At 43.3% G+C, this 19,707-nt stretch overlaps 1 protein-coding gene across 2 annotated transcripts in view; it reads right to left on the reverse strand.

Annotated features, from left to right (window-relative positions):
• Positions 1–3,240: 3,240 nt before the first annotated feature.
• ANXA13 (annexin A13) overlaps positions 3,241–19,707 on the reverse strand; it is a 24,567-nt gene continuing 8,100 nt past the window's right edge. The window contains exons 1-11 of one of the 2 annotated variants that reach the window (XM_010009985.1): positions 19,165–19,179; positions 14,660–14,738; positions 12,401–12,495; positions 10,527–10,697; positions 9,892–9,925; positions 9,731–9,810; positions 7,973–8,041; positions 7,660–7,761; positions 5,658–5,733; positions 4,721–4,833; positions 3,241–3,573 (exon numbers count right to left, since the gene is read on the reverse strand). In XM_010009985.1, coding sequence (XP_010008287.1) covers positions 3,454–3,573; positions 4,721–4,833; positions 5,658–5,733; positions 7,660–7,761; positions 7,973–8,041; positions 9,731–9,810; positions 9,892–9,925; positions 10,527–10,697; positions 12,401–12,495; positions 14,660–14,738; positions 19,165–19,179 — 954 coding nt within the window. In that variant the 3' untranslated portion in view covers positions 3,241–3,453. Of the gene's footprint in view, positions 3,574–4,720; positions 4,834–5,657; positions 5,734–7,659; positions 7,762–7,972; positions 8,042–9,730; positions 9,811–9,891; positions 9,926–10,526; positions 10,698–12,400; positions 12,496–14,659; positions 14,739–19,164; positions 19,180–19,707 lie in introns of those variants that run through there. The other variant, XM_010009984.1, reaches the window with a different exon arrangement.

Consider the following 19,707-nt stretch of genomic DNA (forward strand, 5'->3'; position numbering starts at 1 on the left):
GATCATGGCTTTCCCCAAATTTGCAGTTTAAATAGACAGGGAGACAAGTAAAAATTTTCCTTTTTATGGTCTTTACAAAACTGGGAGAGGGAACAGACCCAGGATTAACAGTCCTCATTGTAAAAAGAGACAATTACAGCGACCATAATGAGTCAGATGCCATGAGCTGGAGAGGATGGGTAGATGCCCCAAGCACCAGTGGTGGCTGGCTGGGTGACAGCCTTCAGCCCAGGCTGGGAGAGCAGCCAGCACTGCCTGGGATGCTGCGTGCCCTGGCAGTGTGGAGCTTGGTTGGTGGGCCATGACCCTGGGCACCTGACACCATTTTGCTTATTATAAGCTGGAGGCAAGAGAAATACGGGATCAGAAAGGAAGAGTAATGTGTTGGGGAATTATTAGATGTATGGGTCGCGTATTTACACATGCATGTAAACGCATATCATAAATACGTGCATTGAAAGAGCAAAGGTATGTCTATACTAGCAAGTTATTGTCAAGAGATGGCATGGGTAGGGACCTTTCAACTCAACACATATGTATCTCACCCAGCTGATAACACCACCAGGAGACCTAACTCCACGTGTAATGTCTGGGCCAGACCCATGAAGGAAATGTTTCCCCACTCCCAGCACCTGGTTTTGGACTCATCCTCATACTCCCCACTGAAGCAGCCTCCCCGCGTCCTGTCTATGCTCAGTGTGGATTTACTATTTGCTTCATTGGAGTGGGAGAACAGCCCTTAGACTCTGCCCTCTAGCTCCCTGGGTGACATCTCAGGTTCACTGAAGCAGTGGAACTGCCCAAGCTATCAAGCAGCAGAGACAGTGAAAAGTAAACAGAATCCAGTGTGAATACGGGGAACGGATGGACAATTGTTTGTGACAATAAGATGAAGTCCTTTGTGTTACTTCAGGCAGTAGAAATACACTGACTGTTCCACACAGCACTGCCAGGTGTGGTCTCCTGCTCAAAACCTACCTAACCCTTCCAGAGTCATGGGAAGGTTGTGCTGGGGAGCCCCTGGGAGCACACCTGGTGCAACCTCCTTTCTTCTGCTGCCACTAGTTGCCAGCTGTCTGGTCTTCTTCCCATTCTTTAAGTCCAGACACCCTTGTGATCCTTCTCTCTCATTCCTCTGTAACTATTGCATTACTCATTTTCTATTTAGCTGCTCGGCAAACATGACTTCCCTGAGTGCTCTATCACCACAGCTGTCATTCACATTGGCGTGATACTTAATTCTGAACTGAGGTTTAGTTCAATTCAGAATTCAACTTGATTGAATCTGGGTTTTGTAGCCGAGGTAACAGATTACATCTATCAACACTGCTCTTGAAATCTGAACTTGACTTCTGAACCCCTGACCTAAACTTTTGTTATAGAGACACAGGGACAAGTTTTACCCTTACAGCACTGGAGGCACACAGCAACCCCACAAGTGTCTCTGCCATCACTGTATGTATTGTGCACAGATAGTGAGATACAGCATGTAATCCAATAATGACTTTGGCCCAGTATGTGTGGGTGTGAAGATGTGTGGGCTTCTGGCTTGGTTTCAGGCCAGTCTCTAATTAAAGAGTGAAAGATTAAGATGAAAGCAATCGTACTCTTCCTTCTTTAGTCAGAATGACCTACTAGCGTTAATTAAAACAGTCTTCAGGCAAGAATAAATTTGGCTGCCAAAGTTATGTGCTTCGCATTAAATAAGGACATCGCTGGGTTTAAAGTGTGCTGAGCTTCTAGAGGTTTCACAGAAACCCTTCACGTAGCTTTGGGCATGGCTGTTGGAATATTTTAAAACAAATCCTTTGCCTAAATCATCTCCTTCGTGTGCATTTCAGACACCTGCTGGCTTTCACTCCAAACTACATCATTTGAGAACGGGTACCTGCCAGCTTATCTTGCACTGAACCTACGGCGTGACCTCTGGAGGATAAAATATCACCAGGAACACTGGACACCCAAATAGATTATTCATCTATCCTTTCTATAGTCTCTGGTTACAAAAGCCCCATGGCAACAGCAACAAGAAGATGCGTAGATCCTGCACTGCTCTGCTCTTTCTGGGTCTGAACATTCAAGTGCCTTTGACAAAGGCAAATCCAGAACCAGACGGTTCATTTCAGGTTCAGGATCTGCCCTTAATGTTTTTATTTATTTATGTTTAGAAATAAAGCCAAATGAGGGTCAGGCCTCTAAAATGCCAGAACATCCTGTTATACCTGTGTGAAACACAGATCATGATTCTTAAAAGCCATCCATCTTTCCCATCTCCCATTTATGTTATCTCATCTTTACAGATTATAACTGGACAGCCAGGGGCTGCTGCTGTGACTTTGATACAAGCAGGGAGAAACAGGTCCAGTGCTTCAGAAATGCTATTTTCAATGGGAATTAGATGCCATCAACCATCATACCTCTGAGAGTCTAAGTCTGAAAGACCCTTTCCCATGCTCAGTGGTACAACTCAAAAGGGGGAAGGTGCCAGACACACAGAAATGCTCACAAGCCCATCTCCTTGACACAGACTCCTCTCTCTCTCTTATTTGTCAGGCCTGGTCATGCTATTTTTCACCTACACATTTTCTCATACAAAATAGGATTTTAGGGTAATTCAGTGAGGAAAAGACCTCCGGTGGTCTCGAGTTCTGCCTCCAGCTCAAAGCAGCTGAGCCATGAGATCTGACCAGGTTGCTCAGGCATTTATCCAGGCAGATCTTGGAAACCACCAAGAGTGGAGACCATGCAGTGGTCCTGAGGCCCATGTCAGCCTTGCTGGGAACAGCATCTCCCTGCCTTACAGATCCACCTCATGAAGCCCCATCTCTTCCTCAGCTATACTCCTGCAGCATATCCCAGGAGGTGATGCCAAGGGGGACTGCAAGTCCTTATCTCCTTCATGGGATAACTTAGGAGGTGCCAATGTTGAGAGGGCAACTCAGAGGCAGGGAAATCACTCTGACCTTCCCCACTGACAGCAGGACTTTAAACAGGGCCTGAATAAAAACATTAATTCACAGCCCTCAGGTTGTTTAAAGAGCTGTGATAATGGGCTGAGAAGAAATTACTATCCATTTTCTCTTGGCAGGACTCTAACGGCATGACATGGCACCCGTCAAATTGGAGAAAGAACAGGGATAATCTCCAGAATGAGAGAAAGACAGAAAAATCTACCCAGAAGAAACAATGACAGAAGATTCTTCCACATATGCAAACACAAAGAGGTCAATTTACATTTAGGTTTTTTAACATGTCTTTATTGCTTAAGTACATTTGGCGAGATAGCCATAACATAAACCTCACGTCCAGCATTACTTGGCAACTCACTTCCCAGCTGGAAAGAAAATAAATTGGATTTTTTTTCTTTGTGCTAATGCCACATTTTTTGAATGCTATTTTGGAAGCTAATCAAGAGGTGGCTGCTCAGCATGCCTCTTCATTCTTGATGGCTTTTTAGTGCAAAATAGCCAGCAGCAACTTTCTGAAGTCCCCAGAGGTATCAGACCGGACAGCTTCAGCTAACGACTTCTTGTACATTTGTTGGAACTTCTCCTGTATTGCTGGCAGGTCGCTCTGAGAAGACACCAAAAGCCTCTTTAGAAGAGTGGGATGTGCTTTGAGCAATACGCTCTGCTCCTACCAGTACCCCTGGGGTCTGATCCGAGGTCCGCCGCACCCGGTGGGAGGAGGAGAGGGCAAAGCAGAAGGGCTAAGGAGGACTTTCAGCTTAACATTTAAGTTTGAGGTAAGCCTTTGTCATAAGTGTGGTGAGGGGACACTAGCTGTGAAGAGGGGTACAGGCCTGTGTGGAGACCTGTGCCCGGGGGGCTCCTCTGCCTGGTGCTCAGCAGTGCTGTGCAGGCACAGCCTTGGTACAACTCCATTGCGGCAAGCAGGGAAAAAGGCACTTCCAGGAGTGTGGCTAAAAGAGAGTTTTGTTCCACCCACAGCAGTAATTTTCTGGTTACTATGGGGAGGGAATTAAACGCCTTGTCTTGAGCTTTGCTGTGAAAAGGCACCCACAGCACAGGCCTGATCTTTATCTCTGTGGGGTATTAAATGTTATCATGATTGGACTGTGCCTCAGCAGAAAGACTACCCTGGAGCCTAATTTCTCACACTATCACCATTGAGAAATAAGCTCTCCTCATCCCTGCGAACAACTCCTCCTCTGTGTCAAGACTGAAACAGCCCTGGGGTGACAACCTACACAAGTTATGAGGAAGGAAGACTTAAAGACTGTTTTTAAGATCTCAAATGTCTTGTGCAGTTTTGTGCTTTTTAAAATGACAATTATCTCCTTTGGGTCTTTATTTTTCTTCCCTACTCCCCATCTGTTTTTTCCCAGCTGGAATCAGAGAGAATTGGCAACATATGTTCATAAGCAATTCTCAATTCGGGAACTGCTGCTTAATTACTTAACTAGGAATTTGCTTTTTCACATCCTATTGGGGCCAGATCTCCCCATGGGTTAGTTTTAGCCAGGTACAGTTGACTCCACTTGAAATTGTCTGCATGCTTTCTGGTTTAGTTCTTTTGAAAACAGAAATATATGTAATATCAAAATTAGAGTTCCTTGGGTACAAAAGCGTGCCCACTGATGTCATTGGGCTGAAATGGCTTGACTGAACACATGATCTACAGGACTCACTCCACACCCTCTACGTTTGTATTTCTTCCAGAGCTGATGTGAAGTATGACAGGTCACAGGGTACCCTACCTCAGCCCTGGTCACAAGGATGCGAATCAAGGTGTCTTCATCAGTCCCAACTCCTTTCATCGACTTCTGCAGAAGTGTAGCAAAGTAACCTGGGCAGTCTTTGGCACAGCTGACTAGAGAAAACAGAAAAAGGCTTCATTATACATATATATATTTACACTTTGTGATATACCTTCAACAAGAAGGAAATAAATAAGGAAGAAATAAAGGAAATGCTCTAGGGTTTATGCTCAGACATATGAGCTGGTAGGGCTTTCATCCTCACTGGTCCCCATCAATATGCATGGAGAAGTCCTGTAGTCTAACGGGACATATGTTTCTCCATGGGGAAAGTGTGTTACACAGTGGGATTATCAGCAATGAGTACTCTGCCATTCCCCAGTGAAAATGAAATAAATGAGAATGAGCATCTGTCTTTCTGGAGTTCCTCTTGCCCGTCTATTCTTGGGGTAGTTGCTCACTCCACAGCTCACAGGAGCAAGGTTTGGGAGAGCCCAGATCCAGATGGATAACAGCAAAACCAGTAAGATGACCAGAGCCAGGGCACAAACTTAAATGCCTGTCACAGTCATTCCCAATGCTAAACTGCAGTTGAAGACTCCTTACATTTTTGTAGTGGCTGGCTAGCACGCTTCTAATGATGCTCAGGCATCTACTGGGAGTTATCAACAGCCATGGGCTCAGGGGCAGCTTGGAGGTGGCCTCCCTGTGTTAGAGGACAAATAATTCAGCTGCATGGAGAGTTGTGTCTAGCAAGTTTAATTTCTAAAACCAAGAGGTTCAAATCACTACTGGAAACTGTCTCTTCTTTTCCTGGCAGATATGTCAGCTCAGTTTAGCGCTATCTCAGTGGCTGTCACCAGGCTGTACACAGATCCCCCACAACCGATGTCAGATGATGGTAAGAACTAGAAATCTCTTGACACTTTTTTCTTACCAAGAGTGAGATAAGCCTTCTCAAGATCCCCAGATGTTTCACTTTTAATGGATTCTTCTATGTCCTTCCCACACACCTACAAGCACAACAAAAAGGAGCCATAAGAGCTGCTGTTTGTACGCATCATCATAGTGCCATAAAACCAGCACCCAGTTTAGAATCCAGTGGCAAAAAGCCAGTTCATATCCCTTAGAGCCTTTCCAAGGGAGTAATGCAAAGGCAAAGGAAGTTCTCTGGTATAAGCACTCACAGATCCAGTGGCACCAAGAGAAGACGGTCTATCCATCCAAGTAAAGCACAGCGGTTAAGAGATGGATAACCTACATCAATCAGTCTCATGGTATCTGGGGGCATCTAGGACAAAGAAGCTACATTTTCTTCTTGAGTGACCCCCCTAGTTATTGAGCTTCCTCTAACCCCTCTATCAAAGGCTCTGGATGGCTCCCACACAAATAAGATAATTTTTGGAGCTTTACCAGCTCTATGAAGTTTTGTTGCTTATTGTCTTTGGCTTCCCATGGAAAGTTTACAAACACTGCAGTTGTCCCCGAGCTTTTGTGTTATTCTGTAGGAAAGGGAAAAACAGACTTCAAAACAGAGTTTATCCTGAAATTCATGAGCCTCAAAGACTTTTCCTGTGCTCTGGTTTGCCTACCGGGGTGGCCCTGCATGGTTCAAGGCTTTAGTGGACTTCTAGGTCAAAGCTGGGAGAGTACTCTTTCAAGGCAGCACAAGGTACCTTCTGAGGATTTAGGCTTAAGTTCTGTGAGACCCCAACCTGGTTTACATCTTCCCTATTTATCTGTCCAGCTGCAGAGGAGGACTGATATTTGCACGGCTCTAATCTTGGCCCACTTCTACTTCAAGTACAGCCAGGCAGGATGTGGTGGGTTAGTTTGGGCAACCTGATCTGCTTGGGTTTAGGAATCAAAAAGCCAAGGTAGCTTGGCTATCAGAGCATTTAACTGAACCTCCAGGGTTTGGGCCACTCCAAGGGAGTATCAGTTAGTGACTGGGTTTGTTCTCCTGCCAGAAACAAACCAAAACTTGGATTAAGCTGCAAACATTTTTCCAACTATGGGTTCCTTATTATGCTGACACTTAAATATGGCTTTGACTGGAGTTTTCTTCATCTTTGGTGCCAAGGGCTACAGTTTTCTGATGAATCTCCAAGTCATCCTTGGGAAGTCTGGGACTGTGAGCCAGAGGCTAGAGGGGGGACACTCTCCTGGGAATAAATGTCACTGCTGAGCTTCCATCTCACTGCAGGAGATGTCATTGGAGCTCCCATTGCTTTGACTTTCTTGGGTCATTTCTAGCTGAAAGGTCCCAGTGGACGCCAGCTCCAGGCCCAGGCATGAGTAAGATGTCCCTGGTGGGTAACACAGGGAGAAGTACCAAACAGGATCCTGCTGCCTGCTTTGCCTTTTGTTTGGAGACAGAGGATAATGCAGCACAGGTTGTTTGCCCAGCATGGGCAGAGAGAAAGAGGCTGGAGGTGCTGCCTCTGCCCAGCCAATATGAGCGTGTGAAGCAGGGGGATCAGGAGGAGAGACCTTGAAGGGCTCTGCTTTGGAGATGGAGAGGAAAGGACCAGAAAAGCAAAACCCTCCTTCAGGACAGGAGTTTGTGAACCTGTCCCTTTGCTGGTCCTCCTGTAGGAGCGGGGACAATCACCATCAAGCTGTTGTGGGAAGGGAACAACATGGTGATGTTTCTTTGGCTGGATGTTGTGTAGGTTATGAAGGGGAATAGGTTCTTCACTGGCAGAAGACACATCTTTTATCCCCTATTTCCATAAGGTCAGGATCCAGTTGTAGAAAAATGCTTTCCAAGATTCTTAAAGCATTCAAGAAGTTTTAAAATGGCAAAGGAAGGCTCACCTGTTTGTTCTACATAGAATCATTTAGGTGGGAAAAGACCCTTAAGATCATGTTATTGTATGGTCTGCAAACTACATGTCAACCCTGTGCAAGCCACATTGCAGAAGAGAATAACTCACCTTTTCATAGGCTTGAAAAGTAGCTCTCAGCTGACTATAGCTTCTCTTTGCTAAGACCACATTGAAAGCCAGCTCGTCTGTTCCCCAGCGGCCTTCTCCTGCCTTAAAGATTCCATGTTATTTCTTTGAAGCACTTGTTTATTTACAGTAGAGACAAAAAGTCAGTCCTTGACCAACCAAGCTCCAGCCTGTGCCCCCCTTGCCCATCTTCTTACACTGCCATCACCCCTGTGCTTGGTGCATATAGTCACCCCTGAGGCAGCCCTTGCTGCACAGCATGGAGCAAACAGGGACTTTACACAATTGCACTTACTTTATAGAGATCTGTGGCATCTTGCATGGCGAGCTCTGCATTGACCTCTTGGGTCTCATCTCGGGTTGCCTACAGGAAAGGACGTGAGCGTGAAAGACCCAGATCAAGCACTGGTTACCTACCGTCCGTAGTGGAGAGGAAGACTGTCAGCTTGTGACATTCACGAATATTTCGGTTATAGCTTTGCTGCCATCTGCTGACAACTGCCCAGTACTGGGGCTCGGCGGGACTTGGTGGTGCGGCTTTGAACGCCTGTTCATATTTACCACAGGCTGTGGGTTTGATGGCTTTACACGTGAAGCCTGTATGGTTGGGTTTGTCTCCCAGCTTCGCTTGCTGTGTGCTGGGATGCTAATGAGACTGCAACACTGATGCTTCTGGCACAGGGAGTATGGCATTCAACCATGCCCTTGTGAATGCTCCCCTGTGGCAGGGTCCCCTTTGTCCCCAAGCTCCTTGCCATCCCATGGGTATTCCTGCTCCCCACCCCATCCACCATGTGTCTGGAGCAGAAAGCTAAATCAAAGTAAAACCAGATCTGAGTTCTGAGTTAGGCTTGCTTTGAGGAGGGAGACTAGAGCAGCTCCAGAGGTCCCTTCTCACCTACCTTGTTCTTTGGTTCTGCTCTCTGCCATGTTTTTTAGCTATTTTTCCACTGGTAGGAAGTGGTAGCATGTGTGGCCAGGTGCTGGGGTGGGAATGGGGCTGAGATGTGCGGACAGAGCTGGGCAGGACGGCCCAATACAGCCCCAAAAGGGCTGAGCTACTGGATATGTCCAGCATCCAGGGCTCAAACCATGGAGTTTCTCAGGAGAGCAGCTGGTGTATCTCATTCAGCTACTGCAAAAGGTTCACAGTCCCTGCAGTGAAGTGCTGATGGTTTTCATGGTGCTGGACATGCCCTGATAACTGCAAAATGTTTTCCTGACTAACCTGTATGCTCTGAGCATTCACTGACACTGGAATTCCAGGTAGAAATTATGAAGGAGTAATCTATGGAAAAAACCTGTGAATAATATGTATTTGTCACTCTGGAAAGCATACCCCAAGAGGCTGAAGAGTTATCAATTCTTTCCAGAATGGGAATCTAACCCTGATGTATTTAGTGAAGTGTCTGTTAGGTCTTTAAAGCTTCTATATATTGAATCTTTTAATTTCTCAGGGCTGCCTGAGACTGACCACCATGCTGCATTTCTAGGTGTGTTCCTTCTCAGTTATACCGTGTTTTTAAGAACCTATTTTTTGTTTGTTTCAGGTAGGTGATTTAAAATAAAGTGTGTTCTCATGGAAAATTTGGGTTTTTTGGTGAATGGAAAACTACATAACAGCATCTTTCTTACTTGTTCTGTATCTATCTATCTGACTTGTAAAATCCTCAGCTGAGATGGAAGTCAGATTTTGCTGGACTTGGGCAGAATTCAGCATAATGAAGCCATGACCCTGAGTGGGTATTCTAGCCATTACCATGCTATAAATAATAATAAAATAATGCTGTTTGTTTTCTACAAAGTAGCAAAATTTATATAATTACTTCTGATTTTATAAATTAATTTTTTATATATTAAAAGCTATAGATATAGAAGGTTCCTATACTTAAGAATGCCTTTTGCTTACTATGATTACTTCATTATTATATCACCTATAATAATTATATTATTATAAATACCAGCTAATACTTATTATGATTACTCAGCATAGACAGGATAAAGGAAACATCTCTCTCAGGCAGCAGCATAAGAGGAAAGCCCCCAGCCTTACCTCTAGCACAGTGACTAATATCTTCCGTAGGGAGCCACTTGTGTCACTTTCAACATCAGACTCTAGATTCCTATCAAAGACTGTGGAGAAAATAAATCTGTGAGGGTTCACCCACTGATAAAGGCTTTAAATGAAGGTGTTTGAAAGACAAGACTACTTACGCCGTTTGTATGCCTCCTTTATGTTTACAATTTCCTGGGCAAATAAATCAAACAAATAAGGGAGATGATAAATAAATTTAATAAAGGCACAATTAAATAAATAAACACCCCCCTCCCCTTTCAGGAAGTCAGTACCATTCCCATGCTGTGTGAGGTTTAGCAGGCATGGAGGCAGGAGAAGTCAAAGTCCCATTCACTGCTCAAGCTGGGACACATCACAACACAGAGACACGGCTCAAACCCAGCCCGGTTCAGGACAGCATTTCAAGGGGTGCCTGGCTCATGCAGGTGTCTCCCTGGTTTCACTTGTGTTTAGACATTAGCTAAAGGGCTTTTAGAAGAGAATCATGTTCCCGTACCTGGCAGGAGCCACCTCTGAATGGTCAGAGCAGTATCAAAGCTGCCTTTTACAGGCTCCTGGGGATTTTTCTGTCAGTTGTGTTGTCTTTGTGCCATCCATGGGACCTATGAGTAGGATGTATTGCTCTTATCCTGGTACGGCAACCCTACTGCTGCAACCACTGACAACAGCCACTTCAGCCACAGAAGCTGGTCTGAACCCCTCCTGCTGGAGGGATGCTCTTGGTGAACAGTTTACTCTGCTACCTGAGGAAGGTTATGTGTGGTGTCCCAACCTTATTGCTTCGTGTGCAGAGAATCTCAATCAGCAGCGACTCATCCGTCCCAGCGCCCTTCATCGCCTTCCGAAGCTCTCGGGCCTCGTACTCGCAGGGCAGGTCCAGCAGAGCCAGCACAGCCTTCTCGAAATTCCCACTCAGCTCTCCCTTCAGGACCTCTTCCAAATCCTGTGGGGACAGTCAGAAGGGTTAGTGCAAAAGCCTAGGTGGGATTATAGGTTTTCTTATTTTCTGGGGGGGAATTTAATGATTTAAAAGCTGCTTCTGTATCAAAAAAGGGACAAAAACAGAAAAAAGCTTTTAAATGCATAGACTTTTCTCTTTTTTTAGATAAATTCCCTAAAATATTTTGTTTCAGATTAAATGATTGCCCTATCTTTAAATACCAACTGATATCAGTCCAGTTTTCCCTTGCATTTTTAAATAGAGGCAACCCAGTGTTTTTAAAAGCTTAACAGTCTGAAACACAAGGCAGCAACTTCCTGCTTTGAAATAGCTGCAAAGGGAGAAGGGATCAAACCTACCAAACTTCTCTTCCAGTTTTGGTTAATATTGACTTACTGGAAAAAACATCAGATTTCTAGAAGTGCTTTGGTGCCACGTGATCAGCATTTTTCCCACCAAATTAGATAGATAGATAGATAGACAGACAGATAGATAAATCAACCTTCTATGCTATGATCTACTTAATTCAAAATTTAATAAGACCCAGAGAAGAACTAGCTGGTGTATGTACACTGAGAAGGATGCCTACTGGTGATTTATTTGAAGCCCTATCTGCAGTTAACGTTTCCTGTAATATGGGAAGTACTTGACAAGTTCAGAACAACAAACAAGAAGCCCAGCTCTAAATCTATTGTTCTCAAATACCCTCTTACACAATTATGAGTGAACATTCAGTCTACTCAAGTCAGAGGCTGACACTAGTGTTGGAGCAGTTTCAACACCCCCAAGAAACTTGCTGCCTGGAGCAGCAGGAAAGCAAAATGGTACAACCCGCAGCTCCTTCCTGAGAGATTCAGGCTGCCCAGGTAAGCAAGAAGGGATGCTACATGCTGTTGTAATTGAGATGTCTCATGGCATTTGCTCATTTCTAGTGCTTATTTTTATTAATCCTCATTATTGAACTAAATTTATACTATTTATGTTGCCAAAATCTTTTATGATGCTTACTGTTTTACATATAGAAGGCTTTCAGGTTCAGTGCTGCCCGTCTTATTAACTATTAAAGACTAATGACATTAATGACTAATGAGCAAGCAGACCTTAAGAAAATACCAATTTAATAATAAACTCTGCAGGATTCAGCTGTTTGCCTAAATAATATTGGAAGCTTTGTTTTTCTTACATGCAAAATCATTAAGACAGTATGTTTCCTCCTTTTGAAATCAAGCACCCAATGAGACTTCTTAGTTTTACAATGTGTGTTCTACTTCATCACTAGAAGAAATCAATTCTTCATATATTAAACTCAGTAAAAATGTAATGATGTAAGATCAAATAGTTTCTCTGAATTTGCATTTGGTCTGAGAAGAATTCTGACTCAAAGTTTCTCTTTTACATTAATTCTTTTATCTAAATGTGCTGAAGATGAACACAATCCAAAATATATTTAATTTTAGTTACACATTATTTTCTAGGTGTTTGATTAAAATGATTTGCTCTGGTTAAAGCTGATTTCAAGAAGACTGAGGCTTAAGATTAGAAATACAATTGGTATTTTAGGAGATAAAATACATTGCTGAATCAGAAACTAACTGGTGTCCTCCTTAAATCTACTGTGCCCCTGATACTTTCAAAGCAGAGGCCTGTAGGCTGTATTTCTAGCAGGCACACAGTGTGAAACAGGGAGGACATTTATTCCAAAATACCTTGCTGTACAGAGCCTTGTATTTCTGTTTTATTTGTTGTCTCTGCTCTGATGTTCGACTAGACAAGATTTCAATGATCTTCTTCTCATCGGTTCCTGAAAAAGAAGTTGTGCACAGGAGCTATTTAATCAGGAATCTAATGCAGAGGAAAGAAAACATGACCTCTAAAGAGAAAAAAATTGCTATACATATATCCCCACTAGTGGTAACTTAAGGATTTGTAGCATCAAAGATTCTCCTGAGGATATATTTAACTGTAGTCAGCTACAATGTTCAGACCATCTCATGCCGCTCATATTTTACCAGAGGAATTGAGTCTTCTGTTTGAGAGGGTCAGAACCTGCTCCTAAAATCATGGGCTGAAATACAGATTTTTGGTGGCAAAGCTTGTTTGAGTAGTCCTGAGGTATCAGCCACCAGATCCAGTCCATTAAGTGTGCAAACACTTGTGCTGACACAGCAGAACAAACAGTGTGGGGTGAGAGGCCAGGGTAGGTTTAAATCAGCTTCATTAACCCACAGCCTGGATGCACAGCCTGTACAAAATGGATTGTGCTTTGTGCTAAATGGTGTCAGGAAGAGCAGCAGGAACCAGCCTTCATGGTCTGAGACTCTGCTGCTGCTGTCCTGCTTGGCAAAAGCAAGTGAGAATGAAGTGGGAGCATTGGGTGCCCTAGTTATAGGCATCACAGCAGCTACCTCTCCTGGGAAGCCACAGGGGAACTGAACATACAGCACTCTCTCTCCAAGGGAAAGCCCTCAGGCAGTGCTGAGCTGTAACTCAAGCAATGGATGGAAACAACTTACTAAAGGCAATGACCTTGTGGTTGTACTTTTCATGTCCTCAGCCATATAAACAGATGTTTGCACTAAACAAAGCTATTGGAAGGCATTTGCTATGTTTGTGGTTAAAGGACAGGATGGCAGTGATGTTACTCGGATGCCTGAAAGATGCAATGCAGTAGCTACTGCATTAACACACATATCCTAGTGCATTTGTGTCTAATGGCCAGAAGCTTGTTTCATGCATTATTTTTCAAGACAAGTTTTGAAATGCAGAATGTGTGTGTGATGGGCACAACCAAAGTGACTGTAGCTTATAAAGAGTTTAGATAGCAGATGAAAGGCATCAAGCCTTACGCCAGGTCTGCTGATCCATGCACATCACATTGGTGGACACTACCCTGTATCTATTGCATCCACCTACTGGGCATTATGCCATGCCTCATCTCAGGCTCTCAGGAGCAGGGACTAACAAGAGTTTCCAAGGAACTACAAAGGATAAAAATAATATTAGCATTCAGCAGCAGTTGGTATGTTTCCATCCCTGCATGTCACCACCAGGTACATACAAGACAACTTTTGGGCATCTTGCCCAGTTCTTCCTGCTTAGAACCAATTTTAGAAGGAAAAGCACTTGTACCTGACAACGTGGGGTTAAACCCTCAGTAGGATAGTCCCCCGGGGAACTGTCTGGAGGGGGCTCAATTGATAGGACAGGAACAGTTCCGAAAATTCAGCACTTAACCTGCTGATTCTGAATGTCAGTGCTGTACCAGGAAGAAAGGCTTAAATACATGTTTACTGTGCAAATGCCTGAAGTGAATTAATAACTTATTGCTCTCATGTGCTGCATGGCTGTTCTTCCTCTGCTGGCCATTGTCACCTCCATGCACCTGAAGATCCCATGAGCGCTGTGCATTCCTCGTTCACATCAGCGCACAGTCAGCCAACTTACTTCAAGCTACCTTAGAAGATGGTGGGAGCCAGTATTCTTGGTTAAAAATCATTGATGGAGACTGAGAGCACCATTTGTTCCTTTCAGCTGATGGAGCTGCAGTGAGCTCTGATAAACATATAGAGGTGGTGATATTTTTATGGGTCCTTGAAGGCCTGGGAAAGGACATATAGCCATGACCTTAATCTGATCTGACTGGCTAGACTCCATGACTGTCATAAGAGCCTTGACAGCTTGATGTTCCTATTGCAGGGAGCAAATATCATGTTTATCCCAATCCCCTGCAGCCAAGCAATTAACAAACTAGATCTTACCAGTATTTGAGGAACAAACTGGCTTCCCTTCCCATGTATCTTAATCATATAAAACTTCATGGGTGTGCATGTTCTTTGAGTAACTAAGTGACAGAAAGCATAAAGATTACCTGAAACTGATTAGAACAGTTGTTTTGCCCTAAGTTTATGTATATGCTTTTTATAATATTGAATTGCCCTTTGTATAAAGAACAAGAGCTTTCTTACCCGCTCCTTTGCAGGCACTATGTATTTTCTTGGCATCCCGGTCTGCATCAAAACCATGGTGATGATGTTTATTGGTTGACTAGGAAAACAAAGGCACAACAGACACATGGGAAACAATTTTGCAATCGTCCAAATGACAGCAGTTTGGGCCTGGTTCTTGCTTAATGTTTGTTCACTTCATCTAACCCATGAAGTTCACGCTGTGCTTTGCTGAAATACTGTATCTATCACTAAGGCTCCTAAAATGGGTCCACAAATAGCTGTCACCACGTGACACATGGTGCTGATCCTGTATAACTTTGTACTGCCAGTTCAGGCTTATTCAAATAATTTAAAGGCAATAACTTCATACTAGGCATCTTAATGCCAGAGCAAATGTTAATTGTTTGTACCACTTTAACAATAGGCCAATATAAACGCCTTATCTGGTGTGTACAGAACCAGGCCCAGTCTCTGAAGTAGATTTCTATGTATTAGGAGCTTAAAAACTGGTCCTGCAAACCTTTCTTGCATCGATGTATTCATGCAAACAACATAACTGGAGATATATAAGGTGATAAAGCAGTTGGGGTTTTTATTTTGGCAAAATATGTAGTTACCTTGTGGTAAATCTATGTAGGACAATAACCCAAAGTCCACAGGACAGCAGCAGTTTACAGCCTGATATACCAAGGTAAACACAAAACCGTGCCTGCTCCTACTAATCTGACAAGCTGTGAATCACAAGGGCTGAAATGCTGTCATACTCTTTATTCCGGTGTTTCTCAGACAAGGGTAGAAGTATTTGAGACCAGGCCCGCAGCATTCTCAACACCTGTAATATGATGAATCAGATCTTTTACATGCCTAAACTCTAAAATAATATTGAAAATAGGTCCTAGGCTCTTAAATCAAGTAGAATTAACTATATTCACACCACAGACTTGTGGGGCCTAAGCAGGCACTGCAAGTGTTTTGGCATTTCCATTCAAATAGCAATATGTGGACCAGGCTATGTGCTATGCAGGGCTGCCAGGCACTGACACCACCACTGTTAATTAAGGATTATGATACCCCAGGGCATGGCAGTCCTTCTGATGTCCTCCTCCAGAAGAGCTCAAATGCCCTTCTGAAAATGCCACCAGCCTACTGAAGAGCAGAAAAGGTTAAATGGCTGATTAACCTCCTTGTCTTTGGGGACCCGAGAGGACAGAGACAATTCCTGAAAGACATTAGGCATAAGATCATTCCACTTGTGGGATAAAGAGAATTTCATCATATGGCTGTGGGCCAAGCTCTGCCATGTATTCATCTGGCCAGAGAACCATCTGTTTTATTTACAAGTACAGATATACCCTGGAAGTCTGTTGCTGGTATTCATCTTAAGTTTCATGCTGATCTCTAGCTCTGGTGGAATAACTACAGCTCTGGATAAAGGAATCCTCTGTCAAAAGAAGGAGAAGACCCCGGATCATTTAACCTGGCTTTTCTAATGCAGTTAGCAGCTTGGTTACAACTTACTACTAGTGGCAGCTGCTGTAGTGCAGCCATCTCATTGAAATTGGAAGTTACTTTAACAACAATAGCAATTAGTAAGGCACAATGTCAATGCAATCATTCCTCTTGGTCTCTAGCGCACAAGGTAACACTTTCATTGCCATATTGTTGCCACAAATGTTGCTTGTAAATGTGTATCCTACTGTATGCTCAACACACACACTTCTCTAAACCTTTCAAACAAGGTGGAAATAGATGCATATAAATAACTAGTATTTTCTAGTGGGAGATTTTATTTAACTGTCTTCAAATTTCTCAGGAATTTTGTCTGAAAGGAACGGGAAAAGCACAGAGCTAGAAAACAGATGCACTGATCACTACCTTTTTCCACAAGGAATTGCATTCACATTTTTCTATTATGACAGGGTGTACATGCTTCTCCTTTGATGGAATCATGTACAAAAGATAATTTTTTGCACAACATGCTTGAAAATTAAGCTGCTCTAATTTTCCTTTTCTTTTCTGATTGCTACACCCTCATTATCATTCTTAGGAGAATAAACCTCATCTTTGTTCTCTGTAATGCCAAAAGGAACGATGACAGCTAACCACGCTCAGTGGGTGATGAATTTGGGGAAACAGAATAATGGGATCCCACAACACAACAGAAGTTTACTCTGGATATACAGCCCCAGGATGCAAATGTTGAATGCACAGTGGGCCTCTTTGCTGGAGAGTCACACAGGCATGGTTTTGATTCAAGGAGTGTGGTCCAGGTGCTCCTCAACATGTGGCCAATTCAATGAGCATCATGGTGTAGCATTCAGAAGGATGCTCTGCTGCCTGTTGAGTTGAGTGTGCCCTGCAGGCAGCAGTGTGTGGTGCCAGCATGGTTTTCCCCTCTCCATAATGTTGAATTTAACATGCAAATTGTTTTGCAACACTTCAGTCCATAGTTTAACATACGCTTCATAGCATTGTCGGAGTTACCACTATGTTGGGTAATGTGCTCCTAATTACTTCTTGCATCTGTGTCATGTCTCATGGAGCAATCCCAGAGGACATTGTAAGCTGCAGAGACAGTATCCCTGCCTTTCCTCTGTGCAATGTGGAAAGCTGTTTGTAGCAACAGAGTACAATACCTGAAAAAAGTAAATGATGGTGACATTAAAATATCATTATTTATAGTATTAGTATGCTTTTCAGATGATGTTGCCACTCATATCTTGCCACTCATACAGTTCATGCTGCTGTCTGTGTTAGGCAGCCAGTACTGAAGTTATCCTAGAGTTGTTTGCAAAGCATTTCTTTGTGAGGGTAAGGACCAGGGAAACAGCTGGAGAATCAGTTCTGGAGCATATAATACAGAGAAAAGTGCTAACATATCAAATACATAGATTTGATTACTTTGTAGCACCCAAGCGCTATTCTAATTTATAGATCCCCAACAATATGTCTCTAGATCACTCCAATAACATCAATTGAGAACTGTTGCTTCACAATTACTTCCTCCTGACCAGGTACAGAAGATGCATTGGTGAGAAATGAGAGGAAAAAGGCTTCATCCCACTTTTCAGTCGTTCAGCCTGGACAGAAACACCTATGCAAACACACAAGGGCAAGTTGCTGGTCTGTGCTTTGCCTTATTCACCAGCAGTGCTGTGCTTTGGGTATCGCCTTTATCACGCTAATGCTGCTAATGTAGCTCCCACTGCACAGACACACCTCATCCTTGTAATGTCATTTTTGGAAGACTGGTTTGCTCTCTTACATCTTGATGGCTGGTTGGTTTTGCTCAGGTTTTAGTGAGTCTCTGACTCCTAGGTGCGGCTTGTCATTGTAGCTGTTGTGTTTGTGTGTAACAGTTGCACCAGGCAGGAAAATGGTAGCACCAGCAACTGAAATAGCATTGTGGATTTATGAGCATTCATAACGACATAAATAACAAAACACAATTCAGGAGAAAACCATGTGGAAGGGAAGGAATGCCTGTTTCTTAATGATGTTCAGGGCATGTTTGTTTTAAAGCACCAGAGGAATCTATTGGGTCAGGTCTGCTAAAGCCTCTGTCTTCAAATTAATCACTGTTAAACATTAAATGATGTACCTGGAGGATATCATAGTACTGTGTGAAATACTAGCATCAGCTTTACAGATAGGAAAGCTGATACTCTGGGTGACTGACTGTCAAGGCCAACTCCTGAGTCATCTGGAAACCCTGGTTAAAATTCACCACTTGCTGTGTCCCAGCCTTGATCTTGTCCACTGATACAGCTTTCCCATGCAGGAGAGGGAACACTGTTTCAGAACTGAATTGCTTCCTGCCCTGTGGATTTTGAGAAGTGGATTGCAAGAGATAAATAAAAGAAATTGATGTTTGATACCACTTCTAACTTGTAGGCATTTTTCTTTAAAATTATGGGCAGAATCACTTTAATATATTTCTTGGTTTAGCGTTAGGATCTTAGATTTGAGTGGTTAATGACTTACAAGTGTTGTAGCAATTTTGGTGATAGCATGATGTGGAGTCTGAGATATCATGTGGATAGATTGCATACAAATATTGCAGGTGAACATAGGATGTAAGGGAACTTCCTTTCATAAACTGGTCCAGCTCCCTCTACTCAGTCACTTTATTTTCTTCTACATTTCTCTCCAGTACTTCTGTATTAATCAGTGTAACCAGAGTTATGGTGGTAAGAAATATTCTCACTTCAAGCCTAGCTGTATTTATGGCCTGTGTCCACTTGTTTTTAATGCCAACAGTATGCCTTAGTTTGAACACTTTCTGCCTCACTCAAGCATATATTAGGCAACAATCATTTTCCCTTGCAGCTTTCACTAGAATTGCCACTGACTTATTTCAATTAAACTCCATAGAGTATAACTGATCTAAACTAACACTTCAACCTTGTTGCGAAGGAGTTTTTCCTATTGTAAATTACATTTGACTTTAAGAAGATGTAGGATGATTTTATAGTTGAAGATGGTCTGGACAGTTTGGAGACTGTTCTTTGATAATGGGAGGCTGGAGCACCTCCCATATGAAGGCAAGCTGAGACAGGCTCCAGGGAGGCCTTAGAGCATCCTTTCTGTAGCTGAAGGGGGCCTAAGAGAAAGAGAAAGGGGACCTAGAGAGAGACTTTTTACAAGGGCATGTAATGATAAGACAACGGACAATGGCCTTAAACTGGAAGAGGGGAGATTTAGGGGAGATATTAGGTAAGAAGTTCTTTACTGTGAGGGTGGTGAGGTGCTGGCACAGGTTGCCCAGAGAAGCTGTGGCTGCCCCATCCCTGGCAGTGCTCAAGGTCAGGTTGGACATAGGGGCTTGGAGCAACTTGCTCTAGTGGAAGGTGTCCCTGCCCATAGCAGAGGGTTGGAACTCAATGATCTCTAAGGGCCCTTCCAACCCAAACCATTTTATGATCTTATGAAAACAATAGAAAGGGCAGCTGCTCAGGATGGTGCTGACAGTGCTCACCCGCTGCAGTTCTAACACAGATTGATGCTGATAATGCACATGGATAAATGCAGACACAGACCCTCACAAGCAAATCACCAGGAAAAGT

Source organism: Nestor notabilis, unplaced genomic scaffold, assembly GCF_000696875.1.
Source record: "Nestor notabilis isolate BGI_N333 unplaced genomic scaffold, ASM69687v1 scaffold17022, whole genome shotgun sequence".
Taxonomy (NCBI): Eukaryota; Metazoa; Chordata; class Aves; order Psittaciformes; family Psittacidae; genus Nestor; species Nestor notabilis.